This window comes from Takifugu rubripes, chromosome 11 (genome assembly GCF_901000725.2).
Source record: "Takifugu rubripes chromosome 11, fTakRub1.2, whole genome shotgun sequence".
NCBI lineage: Eukaryota > Metazoa > Chordata > Actinopteri > Tetraodontiformes > Tetraodontidae > Takifugu > Takifugu rubripes.
Window position 1 is genome coordinate 10,425,872 of NC_042295.1, and position 23,265 is coordinate 10,449,136.

General features: G+C 44.5%; 3 protein-coding genes across 4 annotated transcripts; 1 reads left to right on the forward strand and 2 right to left on the reverse strand.

Annotated features, from left to right (window-relative positions):
- Positions 1 to 169: 169 nt before the first annotated feature.
- thyn1 (thymocyte nuclear protein 1) lies at positions 170 to 2,074 on the forward strand. 2 transcript variants are annotated; one of them, XM_003968498.3, is made up of 8 exons: positions 172 to 343; positions 767 to 821; positions 890 to 1,062; positions 1,133 to 1,201; positions 1,282 to 1,374; positions 1,455 to 1,550; positions 1,618 to 1,768; positions 1,852 to 2,074. In XM_003968498.3, the coding sequence occupies exons 2-8, from the start codon at positions 773 to 775 to the stop codon at positions 1,896 to 1,898; spliced, it is 678 nt and encodes a 225-aa protein (XP_003968547.2). In that variant the 5' UTR covers positions 172 to 343; positions 767 to 772; the 3' UTR covers positions 1,899 to 2,074. The 2 variants fall into 2 exon arrangements, with proteins under 2 accessions (XP_029699289.1, XP_003968547.2); XM_029843429.1 differs by lacking the exon at positions 1,455 to 1,550 and having other exon boundaries at positions 170 to 343.
- On the reverse strand, positions 2,010 to 5,008 carry LOC101067556 (vacuolar protein sorting-associated protein 26B-like). The gene is made up of 6 exons (XM_003968493.3): positions 4,300 to 5,008; positions 3,861 to 4,017; positions 3,556 to 3,720; positions 3,281 to 3,456; positions 3,057 to 3,199; positions 2,010 to 2,970 (listed from the first exon to the last, which is right to left on the reverse strand). The coding sequence occupies exons 1-6, from the start codon at positions 4,520 to 4,522 to the stop codon at positions 2,833 to 2,835; spliced, it is 1,002 nt and encodes a 333-aa protein (XP_003968542.1). The 5' UTR covers positions 4,523 to 5,008; the 3' UTR covers positions 2,010 to 2,832.
- A 579-nt stretch (positions 5,009 to 5,587) lies between these two features.
- Positions 5,588 to 12,866, reverse strand: jam3a (junctional adhesion molecule 3a). The gene is made up of 9 exons (XM_011608510.2): positions 12,706 to 12,866; positions 8,752 to 8,823; positions 8,532 to 8,645; positions 8,194 to 8,346; positions 7,708 to 7,910; positions 7,238 to 7,337; positions 6,836 to 6,965; positions 6,711 to 6,762; positions 5,588 to 6,629 (listed from the first exon to the last, which is right to left on the reverse strand). Exons 1-9 carry the CDS (start codon positions 12,752 to 12,754, stop codon positions 6,594 to 6,596), a joined length of 909 nt encoding a protein of 302 aa, XP_011606812.2. The 5' UTR covers positions 12,755 to 12,866; the 3' UTR covers positions 5,588 to 6,593.
- Positions 12,867 to 23,265: the final 10,399 nt, after the last annotated feature.

Consider the following 23,265-nt stretch of genomic DNA (forward strand, 5'->3'; position numbering starts at 1 on the left):
TGGCCTGTTATACAGAGCATCTGATTGGCTCGTATGTGCCGCTTCCGTTGGTGGGATTGGTTGACTTTACCACGAGACTCGGTAATTGGTCGGAGGTGGAGCACGTTTACCCAATCACAAGCGAAGTAAGGCGGGTCATTCGTACACTGTCCTAGAAAAGAAAACGGTTTGATATTGTGTTATAAGACATCCTAACCCGGAGCTAGTATGCCATTGCCTAACGGATGGAAACCGGTAGTGTCTGGTACATAAATCAAGTACACATTAAGCTTGGTTAGCATCACATGTGTTTTTAGCTGGTTGGTGGCTTCCAACGCACTATAGAAGCACTATTTCACTAAAGGTAAGAGTTACTGGACAAACATGCACTATAATTACGTTTAAAGTGCTGAAGAGTCAAAATGTAAAGCAAATTTTAAAAGAGGAAGAAACTTTATCCACCAGGAGAACGCTAATATAGGTACAAAATTTATAACTTAGCTGCAGCAAAAACTATAAAAAACATTAGTATGTTTTTTTTTTTAAATTAAATAGTGTTGTGTTTAATTTAAATGAAAACGAATAAACCACCAAGTGCATTAGAAATATAATTGTAAATTAATGAAAATATTTAAACAATACAAAACAATTGTCATTTTAAAGCCAAAATGTGGTGTCCAAAATGATTATGTTGCATCAATTTACAGGAAGAATGATTGACATAACAGACAACAGCTACAAGTGTAGTGGGGGGAATAAATTCATTCATTGAATATTTCATTGTCAGAAAAAGATGGCGCCAAAGAAAAGACCCAGAATGAGTAAAAAAGCTGCAGATGCAGGTAAGCAGATCCAAGAGACGGTAACAAATCCTGCCTGCTTTTGTAAGTGGCGGTCGTTTCCTCACCAGGCAAAGCCGATGATGGTGGAAAGGTCTCTGCGGCAGAAGCCTCTGTTGGTGGTAAAAGGAAAGCAACTGGAAAATCTAAGGAGAGCGTAAAAGCGGACGACCCTCCGGAGCACAGCCACTGGCTGATGAAGTCCGAGCCCGAGAGCCGCTTCGAGAACGGCATCGACGTGAAGGTGTGTCGTGACGTCCCTGACTCTGCTCCAGAGTGCAGCTGTGGACTCACAGGTCTCGTTCACCTTTCAGTTCGGGATTGAGGATCTGAAGACTATGTTGGACCAAACCAGCTGCTGGGACGGCGTTCGGAATTTTCAGGTCAGTCGAACCGAAACATCCCAAAATCGCCCACAAGCCTTTTTTATGTCACGCTCACCAGCAACGACCTCTGACCTCAGGCACGCAATTTTATGAGGCAGATGAAGAAGGGGCAGTTGGCCTTCTTCTACCATAGCAACTGCAAGGAACCGGGAATAGCCGGACTCATGAAGGCAAGTCAGGCTTCTGGCCCGCCGATGCTCCGATTGGCTGAGATACTTCAACCTTCAGCTGGTTGTTTTATAAAATCTAGATCGTTAAGGAAGCGTATGTGGACCACACACAGTTTGATAAGAAAGACGTCCACTTTGACGCCAGCAGTAAGCCTGACAACCCCAAATGGAGCATGGTAAACCAAAAAACAAGTCAGTTCTCATGTTTGAGCACGCTGAGGTTTTTTTGATGCGTTCTCTCAGGTTGACGTTCAGTACCAAAGGATGATGAAGCGTTTCATCCCTCTGTCAGAGCTTAAGAAGTACCACCTGCAGCACCGTGCTCAGGGAGGTCCTCTGAAGGACATGGCGCTCTTCACCAGAGCCAGGCTCTCCGTGCAGCCGCTGACCACCGGTAAGTCTGGCTCAGCCAGGTGCGTGTGCCTCGTGTCCTTCATGTTTCCCTTCAACACCAGTCGTTGCTGTTCTTCTCTGCAGAGGAGTTTGAGTTTGTGGTGAGTCTGGAGGATAAAGCGCCTCTGTGAGGATTTGGACCCACCTGAACACCTTTGGATGGTTTTTTCTGCTGAATCTTAAAAGTATTTTGAAGACATTAGAGTAAAGTATCACAGTCACAACACAATTCAAAGCTTTTCTATTTTGGCATCAATTTATTCAACTTTTTTTGGACATGGAAGAATAAATCAGCAGTTTTGCAAAAGATGGATAGTTCTAATGTTAAAGATTTCTCTGGTTAAAAGACTAAAACTATTCAAAGCAGGAAGATTTAATTCGCTTGATACATTGAAGCACAACTGTCAAGTCTCTGATAAAGAGGATACAGAAGACTCCCCGTCCCCAACAATACTGGAATGGCGAGGTAAAGCGCGTGGACACCAGCGGTGGCGTATGTGGCACCGTGTGCTGGATCATCAATGCACACACAGGAAGAGGATTAGAGGTCTAAGCTGGTCTCACAAATTAGCTCGCAATTATACTTTTTTTTCTAATTAACAAACAAAACTCCAGTTTCCACAAAAAAGGCCAAAAGAGAACATGAACAGCGATTCATAGCAGTGCAAACATCTTTGATTTCCTGGCCTGGTAATAATGTTAGGAATGTGATTATTTAAGGTGGAATGTATAAAATAACAGGTTAAAAACAGCGAAGAGGTTAGATCTATTTTATCAAGTCAATTTCACATGAAAGACTTTGTGTTACAAAGTGAGACACTGAATCTGATTCCCATCAAGAAAAAACAAAGATTAATGAGATATGACAGACCAGCAGCCTGAAGCCACTCGGAACGCCTCATGCAAACTGTTCTAGTGTTCACGTGAGCCTCCCTTCTTCATCCCAACTGTGGCCATGAGTGGGGGGGGAAGCAAAAACGGCTGCTTCGGCCGGATGTTGTACAGGTGACGGGTGTCTCGGACACTGACGCAGACGCTGATGAGTCTTCAGGAGGAGATGAGGCTCTACCCGCTCTCTTCCTTTGCGGCCTGCTCCAGCGCGCTCTCCGAAGCCGCGGACCCCTCGAACCGCTGAGAGGCGACGGCGGCCTGATGGGACATGCTCTTCCTCACCACGTCGCCTTTCCTCCATAGCGTGATTTCCTGAAAGGAGGACGTGGTGTAGACAGAAGGAAAGATGAGGACAAAGACATCAGCCAGACTCCACCGTACCAGCCGCCTTCTCTCACCTGTTGCTTGAAGTAGCGCCTCTCCTCTTCGTCGATCAGCACCAGGTTCAGGTAGTAGCGCACCGAGAACTTCTTGTTGATGTCTCGCATCGTGGGGGTCAGGTCGTAGCCAGCCAGGAACAACCGGATGGGAATGGACTCGCCTAAGACGAAGAGGCATTGCGGACGGATTAGGAATGATGCTTCAGGAGTGGAATGACAAGCGGCGCAGACGTGTGGTTTACCCCTGACTGGAGCTCCATCCATGATCTCGTACTTTGCGATGGTGTCATTTTCGTGGTAGACGCTCGGACCGGTGCCCGTCGTCTCCCGTTTGATGATGTCAATCTCCATGTGCTTGATCTTAATCCTGACTAGCAGGAAATAGATTTTCCCCACAATGACGTCTTTCAGGTGGTATCTGATGAAGTACAAGTGAAGTTTAATGATCTTGAGCACGAATTCATGTGGGAGGGGGGAATGTATACAGATTAATTTAAAAAAAAAAAAAAACCCTTACTTGGATTTGTTGTATTCAAACTCAATATGGAGACAATCCTCAATGCCCACTTCCATTTTAATGGAGGAATTGAGTTCAGGGTAAGTGCTGAGTGTGTGGACAACAATGTCCAACTCTTTGCTGATGTCATTGAGTCTTCTGATCACGGTGGCTCGAAGAAAATATCTGCCAGCGGACATAAACAAGTAAGCCATTAAGAAAAGCCCACTAACCAACTATGGAGGATTTCTGATTGAATATAAAGTTAAAGAGTGACACTCAGTCACTCATTTTACTGACAGTAAAAGGTCAACGATCAGACCTACCTCAGCTTGACGTTCTGACCCGTGTAGGACTCGTAAGGTTTTTCGACGTGGGTGAACTCGAAGTCAAAGGTCTGCGACTGAGTGATTTCACCTGGTCTGGCAAGATCTTTGACCAGGGAGACAAACTCGTGATGGTTTCCCCTGTCGTAATATAGCTCTGCAAATGGCGAAAGAGGGGAACAACATTGACACGATCTACTTTTCCCACTAGAGATCAGGTCAGTTTAACTGGACGTCATAAAAGACAACTATTATAACTAAGTAAACTACACACCATTATTGGAAATACCTTAAAATTACTCCATGAATTTGAAGTCAAATCATTTGTGCACACGCCCTAACATCGACGGCCGGGTTACAATATTTGATAATCAAATGAGGCCTAAAAAAGTTTGATTGTAAAGTGCATTGCAGTGGACACCGGTGCTCATTCACGTACCTATCTGGCCCACAAACTCGATTTTGATGCCCTGATGCTCCAGCCTCTTTCCGGGGTTCTTCAGCGTGACGTTCACCTTCCCACTCACGGTTTCGCCATCGTAGAAAAGGAAATATTTGTCTTTCTTCCCATCTTCGCTCTTGTGCTCAGCCTTCTTCCTCGTCTCGGCGTCGTTGAGGACCACGTCGATTTCTGCACTTTGTCCAAAACTGAAGAAACTCATCGTAACGTTGCAGCTGTGTCAACTCTTATCTCGACGCGACAACTTTCTCTTTTTTTTCTAGGAACACCGATAACGGTGTTTTAAAGTGGATTCGACGACACCTGGCGGGGTTTGTGTTTTAAAGTGTGCCCTGGAGCTCACGGCACACACAACACAACAGCAAACTTAAAAATATCACGGTCGTTTTACAGGAAAATCCACATTTTGCTACATGTCAACACTCCAATGCAACGACGAAGCGAATAGCAATAGCACTGCGCTAACGCTCGAGAATACGTCCATCAGCGAATTCTCCCTTTCGGATTCCCTTCTTTTGACTTTAACACCTCACATAAATGCCTTGCACTGGCCACACTGTGTCATATTAAGACAAGGTGAGCATATATTACATGTTTGCTGCCTGGAAGCAAAGAAGACGGGTCTTGTCAGACGCTCAGGATGTGGCGTAGCGACACCTGCAAATGGCCTAACTACTTCCGGGTAGAGTTCTTTCAAAATAAAGCATACCCGGAAGTGCGCAATATTTGCGTCGTACCTAAGGCATGGGAGTGCATGTATTTATAAGCAACAGTACCTCTGTAGAAAGTTGAAACTTGGATAATTATTCAACATTTTCAACTTAATTACATTACAGGAATACAAATTTAATACTCTAGGCATCAGATGTATGTACTTTATGTATGTAAATGTAATTTTTGATTATCTGAAACATTCAGAAGTGGTGTAATATTTTACATTTCCGTAGGCAGAAGTGAAATGTCTCATTGCAAAATTTACCCACTTGTGTGGTTAAAACCAGTTTCTTCCTTGGAATACTACCGTACTCAAAAAGTGGAAGGAAGAACAGCACATATTTCCGCATTTTTATATGTAGTCTATATCTGCCGCCCTTTGCATTGTTTATTGAACTTTGAATCTACAGAACACATTTAAACTGATATAGTAAAATGGAACATTTGTTACATGTCTATCAAGTTAACTTTAAATTTCTTCAAAATCTACTGCGCAGATGGACTGAGACAGTATGTCCACAATAAAAAACAAAACAAAACCACAGCATATTTCAGCCTCCGAGACAGTTTACCAAATGTTTTAATAGAAACAAAATACCATGGACATAGAATTGATATCAAATTAACAATGGACGTTTCACAGCAGTTCCTGAGTTGTTACACAAATTACTGACGTGACTGATTAAAATGACAGGCTCAACACTGCAGAAACACACGAACCAGTAAATACTGTGGATTTATTTCCAACATATGGTTTCTTTGCATATGTACAATAAGGTATGGAGTGCAATGAATTAAACAAACCAAAAAACAGTAGGCTTTTATTTACAATAAACAACAAGTTGAGTGGACAACATGTCCGATACTGACGAAATAATCAGTAAAGCACAGAAGGTCACTTAAACACAGAAACAGCACTCGGAAATCAGACCTACATACGCCACCTTTAAAGTTATTGAGTCTGCAGCATTATATGTTTTTCTGATTCACACTCATACATACGTGTTATATTCTGTAAATATAAGGGAGGCTGATAAATTGTGCCTTATAATTCAGAGCTCAGCCGTTTACAATTTGATGCTTATTGCCCGAGTAACTACAGTATATACAAAATAGTTCTTCTCTTCCCCACACAAAACAAACGAGAACATGTTTATCCTATGAAAAAGATTCCTCGCCATTCAGCAACGCAACTTTAGTTTGATCAGTATAAAATTTAAAAGCTATAAAAGGCGATATGCGGGGGAAACGCAGCTTCCAGCATTTTCCTCAAACGCGACCGAGCAAAAACAGGGAAGGCGGCGGCTATGAAACGGTTTGAATGTGTGATCGAAAACACATAGTGGGACAGAATAAACGAGGAACAAAAATCTTCATTGTTGAAAATATGATACAGTACAAAAAAAACCCATTAACACGAAAAGTACTTTGGCAAGTTGTTTGACTTAATTTTCATGTGCATCAGAGAATAATGTGCCATATTTCACCTCGAACCTTCCACAGCTTCACAGATCGTGTCGACACTCCCGTTTTAATGTCCCTCCATCGAGGGTCTCCTGTCAAATGACGAAGGAAGACTTGTGGCGAAAATGACCCTGTTAACAACGGAAAGTTGGCAAAAGTTAGCATCGAGAGCGGCCACGATAGTAACCCCGCTAAGAAAATCCTGCGCCTACCTCATCGGCGTCGCCGTACTCGACGCCATTATTGGGCGCCGCCCAGTTGTAGCTGAAAAGAGAGGGAATCGGTGAGAAATCAGGAATCCCTTGCACGGAATGACGCGCGGCGTTGTTGTACCCACTTGTTTTCACTGTGGCCTTTGCTGTGGAAGCATCCGCGTTTCAGGGAATGACAAATGCAGGCGGCCAGACAGAAGAAGAAGAGGACCACGCCGAAGGTCTTGAGGAAAATTCCAAGGATGTCCACGTCGTCTGCAACAGAAGGCGGGATTTATTTCACCTGGAGTTCATGTGTCGATTGTCTGGTATTAGAGTCCTGTTGTACAGGGATCTAAAATTCAGTGAAGCTAATCAGCTTCAGAGTTTCCAGGCCTGGTGATTGATTTTGGAGCTCGTGCGTAACAGACAGGCCGCTCGTATTCCTGCAGACTCTGCAGTTTGAGCGAAACCCAGGATTCTGTTTCTCTACGTGAGGTCACAGACTCGCCCCCGGGAAACACTGACTCAGACGTTCGGACACTCACAGACTTCCATCATCTGGGGGTGACACTGCGCGTGCCCCGCGTCGTTCTTGGCCTGGCAGTAGTACTCCCCAGCGTCCTCCTTTCTCACCCGTCGGAATTTCTGGAGAGATATTTTCAGAGCGGTGCTTCAGCGCGGTGACACATCGCACAGTCAGCAAAACGCTGAACGGCTGCTTGGCTGAAGATAAAGCCAAAGTTAAAAGCTGCTTGTCTGGATGGAGCTTCATCCTCTGTTCATGCGCCTTATCTTTACATGCGTGCTTTAATCCTGCTATTAGTCATATGATGGTGAAGGTTTTATTCAGATTAAGCTGTTCATATGGACTTCAGATAAGCTGCATTCTGCTATAGCATCTGCTGTCTACTTTCTTCATTTCCTTCTCTGAATATGGGGGGAACCACATTTCTTTCTATTCATTTATTTTTTGATGTATTACACAACAAAAATAACCCCCTTGTGTGTTTCTCACCAGCCCTCCGGTGTCGGGGTTTATGCTGTAGGAGGAGTTGACGAACTTCAGGCTGGTTTTGGGTTCCAGGGGGAGCTCCTCGTTGTTGTGGAACCAGCGGTACTGTGGAGCGGGGAAGCCCTCGTTCTCCAGGCATCGCAGCTCGGTGGAGGTTCCAACTGTGACGGCCTCTGGCACGCTGCACCTCGGCACCACAGGTTTGACTGCACACAGACAAGACGGTGCGTGGACGTTGAAGACTTTCCTCTCCTTAAAACTGTCCGAGAAACCTTTCATTTACACGACCGGATGGGAGAACTTGCACTGTTGCTCTTGAGCTGCTTTAACTGCCCGTTCCAACGTTGGGTCGTACAGTTTTCGACTCGTTGCGTAACCTTCAGTTTTTGATTTCTGAGGCGGGTCATAATTTTGACTTTGCCCAGAAGCAAGCGAGTGTAAATCTGGCCCCGCTCCCTCCCGTCCTTGGTGGAGCTCTACAGACCGTACCTCTCACTGCAAGACTAATAAGTATCTCATCAAAGTCCCTTTGATCGTCGATGGCGGCCACCTCGCAGCGGTACTCCGCCGTGTCAGATCGGGTGGTGTTGAAGATCAGGATGTTGGCTGGTTCTCTGAGCTGAGCTCTGTTCTCCAAGTCCCCTTTTTTGAGAAAGAGAGAGAGAGGGGGGGGGGGGGGGGTCCTTACAATTGCTCATTCACATACACAGCACGTGAGAAAAACAACACTCGCTGCCAAGTTCATTCAAGGTAGCTTTCACTCCCCTGAGCAGCCAGTTGGGTCTGTAATGACTGACTTTAAAGAGGAAACTCTCCGAGCGCTTTACCTGATACCTTGTTCTGAAAGTACACATAACTGGGGATGCCATTCTTAATCTTTTTCCACTCGATCCTGGGGTTGTTTGTGGAGATGGACTCTATTAAACAGGTCAGCTCGATGGCTGCGGAGGAAACAGACAGCATGAGAGCAGGTGGTCGCCTCCGACATTAGCAAAACGCAAACGTTCCTGTGACAAAATAGATTAAGGTGACGCTCCAGCAACTCACGCTCGAACTCGTTGGCCCATACGATCTTGTCCGTGGTGCGGAGGATTACCCCCAGAGATGAGGGGACGAGACCTGCGAACAAAATAGTGAGTCACTAACCGCTAAGTAACCCTGATGGCACGCGCAAACATTTTCATTAGCACGCTTTATCGGCTCGGCAGGGTGCCTAATAAACAGCAGATTAGAGTGACAAATATAGAAGCTCCCAGAGAGGGTGAGAGCCTTGGGATCTGATTTGAGTTACCACAGCTCATTAATACTGCGACTTCCCATTTCTGTTAAAGAAGATTAACACGTGAAGCCCAAACTTGCACGTTTGTTGCGTGCAATGCTAACGCGCGCTGCACAATGGATATACCCTGATTATATAATGTGATGAAGAGCGGCTGAAGGAGAGATTATCCTCTTGAAAATATCCATAAATTTCAACAGCTGTTTTTTTTTTCATATAGTTTTAGCCGTCACGCTGCATTTTGACTGACTCATCTGATGATAAAATGCTGACTTCGGCTCTCTGCTTGGAGGTTTTGACCCCCCCAGAGTCTAACTTTGACCACAGCATTCACACGCGAACAAACCAAAGAGTTTTAAGCACCAAAATCCCTCGCCAACCCATCCCTGCTCAGAAAAAGGTCCTTTTTCTGCGTGTTTTTTGTTCAGAATAATGGGATATTCTGGTGTATTTTAGTATAAGGGCCCACGCCCTGCAGTGGAAATCAAAATTGAGAACAGACGGATTTAGGGCCAACAATGTGCTGTTAAACTCTAAATCCCGATGATGCGTCATCCATTAAGGTACAGAGCTGTCATGGTTTTATTCTAACACACACATTTTAACACACCCCGCCAACATCACCTTTTTATTTATGTCTTTCTATAATTGTGTGTTTATTTCACTACATTTGTAAAATCAAACAAAAAAAGGCAGATTTATTCATCATTTATCTTTTATCGAGATCCCCAAAGAAGCAATTTAAACGCAGAGACATGAAAGTGCTCAAATCCGAAGGGTATTTAATCGCCCTCCTCAGTTTCCCTCCTGGCATAAACAGCGGCAGAGAGATCGGCTTATTTACGTCCCGTGCACCAGCGAGCTCCTCGAAGCAACGCGTGCTATTTCGTAAATGTCAGATTTTAATGGAAAAAGACACAATCTCGCTCCGTCCTCAAATTTGGGCCCGCGCGATGTCAATTGACGCACAAAGCAAGAGCGTGCCACAACAAATTAGGGGAAATGCAACAATTACCATTTCAGACCTGCAAATTATTGCGCCGCGCCATTAGAAATGCGAAGAACAAAGCTGGCAGCCTGTTCTTAGCCAACGATGTCTGCGCCGCTTCTAAATGCAACAATTGCTGGGTGTCCAAGAGCCCCCCCGCTGAGTAATGAAGGCCTTCGCGGTGCCAGATGTGGCGCAAAGGCTGAAATTAGTGATCTGAAGAGGCTGCAGGACGTCTCTGAGGCAACGCGAGCGCTCCAGGTGTTTATTCAGAGGAAGATCGTCGCCGCTGGGATGTAGGACGCAAACGTGGCCTCTGACGCGGCGTCGGGCTCGTGCAAACGCAGCTGCGGACGCTGACGAGATCTGACTCCCAGGTCTCACTTCCGTCTTTGTTGCTGACTTTCCCACCCTGCTCATCGAGGGCTATTTTTAGCTCGGCAGTGAGTGGACATCCAGGGAGACACCAGCCCGAACGGTGGACGCTCCTTCGCCGTACGTGCACGCCAGGCAGCGTCTATTCAGTGACACTTCAGTCTGGCATGAAGTCACAGCTGAAACCTGGACCGATGGAGATGGCAGATATAAACGGTTCTCAGTGGGTCTTGTGTGTTATTCTAAGATAAACGTTAATCTAATAAAGTTTTAATGGAGCCGTGCCTTTTTGGAAAAGGAGTCTTTATCACATAACTCCCCCCCTTTTTCTCTCTAAAAGAGAAAAAAGACAAAGTTACACCACAAAGATTCCCCTTCACAGACGAATTCATCACTATGGAGTTTTACATAAACGCGGCGCCAGATTTGAAAATTCCCGTCCTGCAAACTGGGGAATCAGACACAGTGTGGACGAGATCCTGAAATGAGGCCGTGGGAACGTAAAGCCACCTTCAATTAAGAGCACCCAATTACTAATACAATTTGAGAATAAAGGCATTCACACAACAATGGTGTCAGAATGTAGGCTAAAGGCAGGACGGTGCTCCTGAATGAGGGAAATAATCTCTGCGCTTGCTGGAAAAGCCTAAACAAAAGCTTGTTTTTTTTATCTTTCTTATTGCAATGCATATAAAGTAGGTCTATAGACCTAGGGTCTGTGCTGAGAGAACATGTGCTATTTAATAACTACAATCCTCTTATCCATGAATATGAAAGCCCCGTCCGTCCACATCATCTCTGCTAGAAACAACAAAAAAAAAGTCATCTATAAAAGGACACTTTCCCAGACATTCCAGTCTTGTTGTGGCAAATATTCCGAAGCTCACACACGGACACAAGGGACCACTGGGATGGTCGGCACACGGTAACGACTTTGTTATAACAATTAATCGCTCCTCTAAACGAGAAGGAAACATTTGTGTTGTCATAAGCTCATGAGGGAAATGTAAGTTTAGGACATGAGAGCGATGTCTCCCCCACCCCCTGCTGCTTTCACCAGGACGCACGAATGACATTGGTTAGGCTGTAAACAGGAAATGTGCAAAACACATTTCTCTCACATGCAGCGGCTTATTGGTGAATTCTAGCTTGAACAAAAGTCATATCAGGTAGTTCAGACAATCAGCAGTTCACCAAAATGACCGAGAATCGACGAGGACACGCGAAAAGTGCAACATTTTCACGTCACAGTGGAATCACGAGGCAAAATTTTCATTCACGCACCACTGTGCCCAAATGATACGAAGCATGAATGATGTGAAAACTGATTATTATTCACTTCATAATCCTAAAGGCCTGAGGGTAGACTATTCATTTTGGTTAAGGACTGAAGCACGTTTGCATGACTGCATCCGCCTCAGCGCCGGACGGGCTCTGCCTGATGGTCACCATTAGTCACTTAATTCACACGCTGGCCTGTGTGAAAGAACCCAACGCTTTCTGATGCGATCTACCATTAAATCTGACCCGCTCCACCGCCAAAGGGGCGACCATTAAGTGCAAACCTTTGGGGTTGGGGAGGGTGCATTGATCCAAACACACCAGCATCTGCTCATCTGGAATATGACTGATTCTTCACTGTCCATCATCAGTTCACCCAGCATCACCACGGGTCAATCAACCACGCTTTACCACTTTGGGACAAATAGAGCTGCTTAAATGCTTAAGTTAACACCACCAGATTTAATAGCGTGCACTTATGGTCGCGCTGCATGCATAATACACACAGCAGCCTTTTGTAATTGCAGCGTTATATGATGCTTTTGCAGGCCTGTGACATATTGTAACCTTCCTCCCAGGTCTGACACGGCAGGTCCTCCTACCATTTACTACCTTTTCCATCTCCATTCAAATGATGTCGTCGTTTTTAGCTTCAGGCTTGTGACAAAAAAAACAACACACACACACACGGGCTAAATCGAGGTCCGGTTTCGAGTTGGTGCTATGAATAAAGCGACATTTAAATGCTAAACACCGCTTCCTAAGCTGCTTTGCTCAGGTTAGCAAGCAGGACCATAATCATGCATTAAGATGTTACTCCGAAAAATGATGCTAGTCAGAACTACGTCGCACTGACACAAAGAAATCGCAGCGTACTAGTTGATGAACAATGTCTCACCGGCAATAAAAGCGCCTTCTGCAACGCGATGGCATCGTTACTCCACAACCTGTTCGTTCCAAGCTAACATCTGTTATCACATTAGCATTGGCCGCTGCGTTACATATCTGAGTGAGGCACCCCGGAGAGTTCAGAGGGAGGCGGTGTTAATGTCACAGAGGAGCCGGGAGAACAACTTACCCAGGCCGACGTAGAGAGCAAAACAAACCATGCGGCGCGCATTCGCCATCTTGCAGTGTGTCACGTATCGGTGACGAGAGCGCACACACTCGGCAGCACCTCTGAGAGGTATGAGGATGGAGGCAGAACACACTGCTGGATGTTGCCAGCGACGAGTTTCCATAGCTACGAGCGAGAGGCGGGGGCGGAGCCATCGCGGCGCGCTGACGGGGAGGTGGGCGGGGCCAAGGCTGTGCTCGCGCTCCCCAGGCGGCGGAAGAATTCTGATGAGGCAAACAAAATGTAAATTTTCTGTAGAAAAAGAATTATTTTATTTTATAAATGAAAGAAAAAAAAACCCCAATAGAGCATTTGAAGGCAGGTGCTTTAAATGTAGTTCCGATGTGGGGACTTAATTGCACCCATAAATCATCCATCACATCGTTTTAATAAGATTGTTATATCTATTAATTTGCAGGAAATACGTTAAGGAGCATCTTTCACTCCAGGTTTCCTCTCCTTAAATGTTAGATGACCTTAAATGTGTGGGGGTAGAGGGTTTAGTTAAAAACGATTTAAATATTCGAATTAATTTCTAATTTAACGGCACATTTTAACACCAGCTCTTTTTGGTGCATGCTAACTGGACCCTATACAGCCAGGGAACTTCTGTGCAGCATCTGGCGTGAAGCATTTTTCGTTTGAATCAAGGCTTTAAATCAATCCAATCATCTGGCAGAATGCCATCATGGCACTACATTTGCGTACCCGGTGAACAGCTATGCCGAACAATTCGCTGCTTGTTGGTGCTGCTGTTCATTGCTGCTGGATTCGTAATAAGACGGGCTATAACGATGACATCATAGGGTTTCTTTCCAGTCTGTGTGAGTTATTATATTATTCCCCAGTGGCACGCATTTTCATTGCTGCCGAAATACCTGCAAATAGACAGCAGGTGGCAGCACGAAACCACACATTTCTGCAACCGCCAGCGTTCCAGAAACCCAGACAGCACACCCATCTTATAGAGAATGTAATTCTGTTCGTGTCACACACTGGCAAGTTCGTGGTTGCAGGGAGAAATTATCCATTAGAATGCCACGCAGTGCCTAATTCGTATTCACTGAAAAGACGATGTTGAATCCACATGCTGAAGTTTGGAGTCTGACCTTTGAGACGACTGCGTGCAGACAAATAAAAATACAAAGACGACATAAAGGGCAAAAACTTATCAGTTGCAGCTTATTTTGCTCTCTGTCTGCACTGTCAGGCCATCCTGCGGGACTCCCACTGCGGCAGTGTTAGTAGTATATGTTGCTAGGCAATCATTCCTCTATTTCAAGGCCCCTTCTGGTTGCCCTTTGTTGCGTCTCCAAGAAAACAGAGGAAGTGACAGTGAAAAGAAAGGTTACGGTTTGCACTATTGCATTGGGTCTCCATTTGACTACAACTGTCTTTGCATCACAGTGGTGTGGGAAAGGCATTTGTATTTCAGCCACTCGTGACTCGTGGAGTCAAGGGTGTCTTTATTAGACACCTTCATTTCCTGCAGCACGTCAGGCTGCTCAATGGCTTGCATCAACCACGCCTCTGACTGTATATATGTCACAACATTAAGAACTGGCTGAAGTCGGTTTGGCTTTTTTAATATCCACTCCTCTCCTCTCCTCAGCCCCAAGACCCGGTGAGCCTTGTTTCTATAAGCATGACAGACAGGTCCAACACCAGCAGAGCTATTTAGGGTGCACGCTGTAAGCAGAGCTGCATACGAGAGCACATTAACCTGCAGCAATTTTGAAGAATCTGAACTAAAGCAAAACAGCACATTGAAGAAGCCGACGACAATCAGGAGAAGTTTGGTTTCACCAGTAGGTGATGGCTTACACCAGAGGTATTTACAGATTTACTTGCAGTGTGCCTTTTTACTTATTTTGCATTACATATTCAGAAAAAAGCTTCAATGACTATGGGAACAGATAGAAAATATACATTTCCCTCCTCCTATCTCTGCAGCCGTATACAGTTAAATGCAACCCAAGTTCTTTCATATGATTAGGAGCTAGAAATTAGAAGTATAAATGCATGATTGAACTGATATACCCCCCCCCCCCACACACACACACACACACACTCATCTTGAGTGATTTAAAGAAATGATAAAATGGTGTGTATTGGTCACGCGTTGTCTTTGATGGATGTAGTTATCTCAAAGTAACCTTCTCTCTGCTCTTTGAAGCTTCTACACCCCCCGTCTCGCAGCTATTATTAGCGTTGAGAGATATTTTATTTCCTGCTGCTGATTGTTTTTCTTTTGTTTTTTTGCCCCGCAGAGACTGTGATCCGACACCTTCCTTAAGTCGCTCGAGCGTGCGTGCAGTTTGGTGGGGTCTGCTCATCACAGGCTGCAGACGGACGGCAGCTGACACACATTCGGAAGCGGCTTTAATTAAAAAATCTGCAGCCTCTAAAGTGTCTCAGAGCAAGAGCAGGGCTTTAAGAAGCAGCTCAAGGTTCAGCGGGGAGGCGGCTGTTCCAATATTCCCAGATCTGAGAGAGGGGGGGGGGGGGGGGGGGGATCAGGAGAGGACGGAGCTGCATATGGCTGAGCGATGGAGACAGGAGAGGCTTAGAAATGTGTCACTTAAGGTGGGTTTGTGATACAGCTGGAATAATTTCCCTTTGATGATTTAACTGCAGCCACTCTGTGATGTATATTTAAACTATAGATCACTCTTACCATGAATTAAAGCAACCTGCTCCCCCCATTATCAGCGAGACACCATATCTCTGTTCAGAAATTGCCTTTTTTGTTCTTGTCTATTTTTTTGGCTAGTACTGGCTCCTGTTAGGAGCTTTGTTCATCTTTTTCTTCCTTGTTTTCCTAAGCTCAATCCCCTAGTGTGTGTGTGCGTGTGTGTGTGTGTGACAGAGAGAAAGCAAGAAATGATGATGTAAGCACACACACTTAGTGATAATGAGAGCCTTCTGTGTGCCTCGCGTCTACAATTAAAATCACAAGCGACAACTTAAAGGCGATTGATTACAGAGTTCAATATTTTAGCCACTTTACTACTATTAACCAGCTTGTTATTATTGCCTTTTACTGTCTGCACCCTTATATGTTATCGTTATTCTTTTTTTAAATAGAGCCTTAAAAAAGATGCCCTTAAATAAGCTAACTGCAAAGGAGAGGCCGTCTGCCAAGACTTTCAACAGTCCGACTCAATTATCTGTTGTAAATGTCTTTTTTCCTGGATGTTTTGTGTAAACTGGATTGTATTTGTGCTACTGAGGCCTCGCTAGCGTAACTATCTTAGAGAACATCAGATCTGCACTAGTAAACATGACCGGACCACCCAATAAGTAAAAGTAGAACTAATGCATGTGGTAAATTATTTGCAATTTTCCCCCCAATGAAATAAAAACAAGCATTTTAAAACAGATTTTATTGCCTGCAGGGCATCTTTTCCCAGTCAATTACATCATCAAATATGGCCGCCGGTATTTAAAGACGTGCTGTCTTCGGTGCGCCCTCTTGTATTTGCCGTTTACGGTTACGGTGAAGCGACGGCAGCTCCCGTAAATGTGAGTCACCGTCAGTCAGTGTAATCACTGAGCCCTGGTAACAGGTAATTAGCGACAGTCTCATTTCTGCTGTAATAATTACTTTCTCCAAGAAACGATCCAACCTCAGTAGGTGCAGTCATATGTAATCACAGAGGGATAACGCGCCCTCATCAGCTGGCTGGCAGGCGATCACGTTGCCAAGCCCTGCAGAAAGTGACTCCACTGGTTGCAATGGGATCAACTCTGTGACGACGAAAAAAACAAATACTGGCTTTAAATATGGGTCCCCCCCCCCCGCCAGTATGTGTGGTTTCCTGCAGAGCAGCTTCAGAACGGATCCTGCACAGAAATGCCAGTCTGGATTTAGCAGGCTCCTCTTCTCCAGCCCAATTAGCACCGCGGTATTAATAGTTTCACAAGTGCGCTGAAAGGTGTCGTGATGCAACAGAAATTTCAGGATTTCATGGTGATGAGGCAGAAACAGCCGGTTTAAAACCGGGCCGTCAGAGTGCATTCAGAGGCGGCGTTGTGGTAATCGACTGACGCAGAATCGGCCCACTTTCCTCTTCTTTTAAATTTCAGCACAAGATTAAAGGTGGCGCTTCCACGTTTTCCCCACTGATCACTGGTGAACATGACAAGTGATCCTAGCTTGACGGCTTGTGTGGGAAATGAAAGTGACTTTGAGGCTCTCAGAGCTCCCCAGACCGACGCAAGGCACACGCCACTCCAATCTGCGGCTTCTTAGATGAAGAGAAAAATAAAAGACAGATGGGTCATTTCAGGTCTGGCACGAGGGGCTTGGATCCCATTATTTGCCTCTTTTAGTTCAACCCCCCAGCAAACCACACATTTTTTGCTGACCACCACTGGTCAAAAGAGTGAATTATGCTCAGCAGCATGAGACCTGGGACTCAGAAAGCCCCTAAAAGGCCCCAAACAGACATGCAGCAGAACATCTGTTGAGCAGCTGGCGTGCTTGCCGTCTTGTTTGGTGCAGGCGGGTCGATCCAGCTGCAGGCTGGCTGACTGATGTCGTAAGGGGAACAGTGGCAGGTGAACAGTACGGGTTCCATATTATAATTTTGCTTCTACTGTTTTCACATCACTTTCTTTTGCTCTGTGGGTACAAAACGACAGCTCTGTGTAGCTGCCTGACAGGCTGAAAAACCCAAAGGAAAATGACTCTAAAAATAAAGCAGTGCTGCATCTGAAGACCAATGAATCTTTAATTCCCTGTTTTTGGTTGTGCACCTGAAAGAGGGTGTGGCAATCCTGATTCTCTTGTCCAATTTTGTGAGTAAGAAAAAAAGGGTCAAGTGTAATGTCACAGTATAGATGGTGTAACTTTAGGCAGCCTGAGTGGACACAGTGAGCATTGAAGGACCGTTTTTGTCATCAATGACAGAAAGCGTCAGAGATGCTCATGAAACCCAAAGAGCTGGATCAGACAGGTGTAACCCAGCAAACATTTCTATTATCAAAAACAATGTTTGTCTTGGGTTAAAACTGTTAAAAACACAAAACGTACAATTTCACAAGAGTTAGAATGTTTAAAAGACACTCGATTGTTTTGCTACATATTTTGTTTTATTTCGAACAGGATCGTGGTTATTGAGGAAGTGTTGAACTGATGCGTGATTGGTTGAGGTGGATGAGGAGATTTGGTGGGAAGGGGAAGAGAGAAAAAAGGAGAGAGGGGTCAGAAGGATGCATGGCGCTGGTGAAAAGATCATTTAACATGCAAGGCCCTATCTGTTAGCATCAGTATATCTTTCTGTAACAAAAAGATTGTCTCCTCGGCATTCTGTAGGTGATCATTGGGGATACATCTGTGTTTTGTGCCCCCGCAGAAGCATCCGTGTTAGCACATGTTAGTTTATGCTGGCTGTAATTAGCATTCTCTAGTACAGGGGGTGAACATTTAGCCGCGAGTAGCTTAAACAGCTCTCACTATCGGTTGTGCCTTGCCGTTCCATCACAGGACAGTGAGGAGTTTCTGTTTCCACTGCCATGGTGGGATCCCTAACCGTCTGGAGGGAGTCATTGAGTGCCTGAGAGATTCCATGGCCTGTCTGCCTCTGAACACCAAACTGGGGTTCCACCTTTCATCAACGACTTGGACCAGTAAACCAGCGCTCTCTGCAGCTGAACTACATCCGAGGAAACAGTTTTCGACATTTCGAGGACCGTTTGGAGTAACCAGGATTTTTCTAAATCAGGCCTGCAACGGGGTTATTTGTTTGTGTGTTCGGTGTGGATCTACTGGGGTGGGAGAATGTAAAATATGAATATTTAGTTGTTAAAATTTGAGAACATGCATGGCTAAAGGTCATCTAGTTTATTCTGGGAGTGTATTTTCTTTGAAGCTGAACCTGTATTTTTCATGTGGTCAAGTTGATTGAGTGATTAGAACAACTTTTAGTTGAAGTTTTTTTTTTCCTAATGAGAATATTGTTTGTTGCACTATATTTGAAGTTTAAATAAATATTTGATTCATTTTGATCCAGGACCGATTATTAGAAAAGGTATATGATCCCATATTTAATTGTAGATTAGTTAATAATAATGATTAAAAACTAGATTCATTTAGTTCTACAAACTCAAAGCTCTCAAAGTTGTGAGAAGTGGGCTACACAAGTCTAATGAGTATTTCCAGCAAAAAAATGAAATGTTCCTTTCTTGGAAGCACTACTTCCTCCTAATGCATTTATAACATTCCCTAACATTGGCTAACACATCATCCTGGGATTTACACCAGCTATGTTTGGTTGCAGAAAAGATTATCCTAAATGAATTCATCTTTTGCCTACTACTGACAATTATGAAGTAAATCAAGTGTGTATGAGTGTGTGTGTGTGTGTGTGTGTGTGTGTGTGTGTGTGTGTGTGTGTTCTTGCTACTTTTTGAGTGCCAGAAATTGTATTCTGCAGGCAAAGTGAGGACATTTCTGGAAGTGAGGACCTTTTGGCTCGTCTTTGCAACTTCAGAGGGCTGTTGAGACATGAGGGTTCAGACATGGCTGAAGTTGAACTGAATGTTTAAGGTTTAGGGCTTTAGTCAGGATGGTAAAGGCGGGAGGGAGGGGCTGGAGAATGTGTTTTGTTTGAAAGTCTTCACGTAGATAGATTAATGAGAATTATGTATGCTTATGGTCACATTTCAGTTCTTTCAGGCTCATTCCATTGCAAGATATTTTCTTACAGAAATCATAACTGCTCATTCACACCACACAAGCTCATCGTGATTGATTTGAAAAAATATTTTAATGGCCATTTTCATAGTTTAGTCACAAAGTGACTCACAGCAGGTAGAAACAAAGAAAATAAACCCAAGCCTTCTCAACCCCACCTATATGCATACAAATATACATAAAAACATAGTTGCTTACACATTCACACAGGCAGACATGTACAGACAGGAGGCTCAACTCCCAACATGGCCGAAACAATAGTCTTAAATGTCGCAATATTAAAATGTGAACAGATGAAGAGCAGAGATCATAGGCACTCACATCAAAGGACCAATGCTTTATACCAAGGCTAAATAATTCAACATATTTAATACATCTGATATATCTGATAGATATAGTTCCTTATAGATTCAACCAAACTCACTTCACTTGTAGAGAAACTTGGATTAGACTTCCAGCACATTCCAGACAGCCACAATGATGAAAGAAAACGGGACCAACAGACCAAGACAAACCGTGAGCAGTTCTCAGTCTCTAGAAAGTGCCACATTACTTTTGCGCAAAAGCAAAATTGTGAATGACATTTGCTTCTTTTAGGACATTGTTAATTTTCCGTTACCCTTAAGTGAGAAAAAAGTACATATATAGCTAGAGATTGCACATTCACTCCCCAGAACATAACTAATAACTTTATCTTACCCATTACCCTTATCCTGGAAATTTCATTAAAATCCCTTCATTACTTTTTGCATTATTTTGCTAAGTTTAATGCTCACATAACCAGCAGGCGGCGCTGTACCAGCAAAGGTATATTTTGTATATTTGTCCATTTGCATATGTGACGTATGACCTCAATTTGACAACGCATGTCCTTCCTGTTTAAATTCTCCAGCGCCAATGCAATCAGGCCCTCTGAAACTTTGTGGGGGGTTTTAGAGTTTCACATTTTAATTTTGGCCCCACAACCCCACCAAATGTCATGCGTGTAGGTGAAACTTTACCTCGGGGCTTCTCCGAGAACCATCAAGCAGGTGGGGCAAAAATGGCGCCACCTGTATGAAGATGGCGCTTGGCCTATGTTTATCCAGTGTGTTTGTGTGTGTGTGTGTGGGTTGCCACTTTTTGAGCACCAAAAATTGCATTCTACTAGCAAAGTGAGGACATTTCTGGAAGCCATTTCTGCATGCCCATTTCCTTTACCAAAACATTTTTAAAAATGCCAGATCTGAGGTCTGCAAAATTTCAGATTTTCGAGCACGATTAGGCCCCCGCAAAACCATTTTTACCCAACTAAGCAGAATAAACACTAGCAAACAACAGCGAGGACAGTGCTTGGGTCCTAATTCTACCAATACTGCTGGTAATAATTTAAAAAACTAGCACTCAAAGAGTGCAGACCTCTGCCAAGTCGGCCATTTCCTCATACTGTAACTTACCCCGTCAGTATAGTACATTCACTGTAGTCGGTGGTTTTATTATCAAAAGCACCTTTGCTTTCATCTTGGTCTATGATCTTTGGATAATTGAAGGTCCAAGTCCCTCCAGAATTCACCAAAATCTAATCAGCTGTTCCTTGGGCCGTCAAAATGTCATTAAAATCCATCCATAGCAATAGACTAATTTTGTCATTTCACTGTAAACACATATCCATTCCTGTGTCTGGTTTCAGTTTCTAGAAAATATTGAAAAAAATGATAAAATGCTCCATCAACTACAATGGAGCGAATGTACCAGCGATCATGGACGCGCAATCTTTGCGGAATTGACCAAGGAGATGCTTGGGAACCCTCAAAGCGTCTTAACCAAGATCACTCCTGAGAGGTCTCGTAGCTTGATGGAACAGGTGAAACACCTGAACATAAACACCAAAGAGAAGCTCAATGGTGCCATTGATCTGATCGTGGAACAGGCGATGTCAGAGCCAGCCTCCTGTGCCACCTACGCCAATATGTGCAGAGAGTTGATGGGGGTAAGTTCATCGCATCCATCATGGATGCGCTCAAAACAGTTACCAGACACAACTATATATCTCTATTCTTTAACAGAGGTGCGGGGGGACTGGTGACACTCCAAGCTACCTTGGAGCAGGAGGGGGGGGGGGGGGGGTTATGATACAACACAGGTCTTGATTTGATGTGAAAAGAAATGTTTTTCCCGTGCTCCTCAGAGAAACATGGGCCCTGAAAGTGGTGACACATCACAGAATTTCGCAAATCTTCTGCTTCAACGTTGCCAGCAGGAGTTGCTGAAAGACAGAAATGATGATGAAGCTCTAATTAATGGACAAAAGAAGCTTGGCGCTCCCCAAAATGTAAGTGTGACTGTCGCTGACACTAAAAATGAAAGTTTGCTGCTGACAAATACTACAAATTTTCCATTTCTGGAATGTTTTACAACTATGTTGGCTGTCCCGACCTCCGCGGAAGTTTATGAATTCAGACGTGATCTGTCCTTGCAGGACGACGAGCATCGAGCCATGGAAACCAAGGCTCGCCGCCGTTCGCTCGGTCTTAAAAGATTTATTGGAGAACTCTTCAAACTAGAAATACTGAATGAACCCATCATGCACGAATGCCTTGAGAAACTCCTCAATAATTGTCACGAGGACTCAGTTGAATGCCTCTGCAAGCTGCTGTCCACCTGTGGAAAACGACTGGACACAGAGGAGGCCAAGGTCAGTACAGAGGTCAACAACTGTATTTATTCTTGATTCTTATACTTTTGAAACTTTTGGAAAGATTGTTTGAAGCAGTGAGTTGCTAAAAAGACTTACCAGTTCTCTATCCGCATGTCCCCTTTTAGCCACAGATGGATCGGTACTTTAACTATATCATTGAAATGATGAAAGAGGGCCAGGTCTCTTCTAGGGTCAACTTCCTGCTTCAGGATTTGGTGCAACTCAAGATGGTGAATATTGTTTAATATAATACATCTAAAATAGAGGACTTTAGTGGGGTTAAGGGGGGAAGTGCATCTCATGCTAAAAATACTGGCCAGGTTTGGGTTTTCACCTTCTGAATATGAAAACATTTTGTTGAATTGAACGGCTATTTCCCTTATTTCCTTTTACAATCTCCAGAACAACTGGATACCTCGAAGACCAGAAGATGGTCCGAGAACATTCTATGCAGTCCAAAAAAGGGCAGCGCTGTATACTACCACTGTGAAAGAGCTGATTCACGATCAGAGAAAAGGTAGACGAGATGGTCACAGGCTGGCACCTGAGGACAGGTGGAGGAGAGACACTCCGGATAGCACCTTAAGGAAGGATGGTCCTGAGAGGAGTGGGAGAAGAGAAGCTCCTGAGAGAAGCGGGAAGAGAGAAGCTCCTGTGGGGAGTGGAAGTAGAGATGCTCCTGAGAGGAGTGGGAGAAGAGAAGCTCCTAAGAGAAGCGGGAGGAGAGAAGCTCCTGTGGGGAGTGGAAGTAGAGATGCTCCTGAGAGGAGCGGGAGAAGAGAAGCTCCTGAAAGCAGAGGAAGGAGAGATGCTCCTGAAAGCAGTGAAAGGAGAGAAGCTCCGGAGAGCAGTGGGAGGACAGGTGCTCCTGAGAGGAACTGGAAGAAAGAAGCTCCTGAGAGCAGTGGAAGGAGAGATGCTCAAGAGAGCAGTGGGAGGACAGGTGCTCCTGAGAGGAACTGGAAGAAAGAAGCTCCTGTGGGGAGTGGAAGTAGAGATGCTCCTGAGAGAAGCGGGAAGAGAGAAGCTCCTGTGGGGAGTGGAAGTAGAGATGCTCCTGAGAGGAGTGGGAGAAGAGAAGCTCCTGAGAGGAGCTGGATGAGAGAAGCTCCTGAGAGGAGCTGGATGAGAGGAGGTCCTGAGA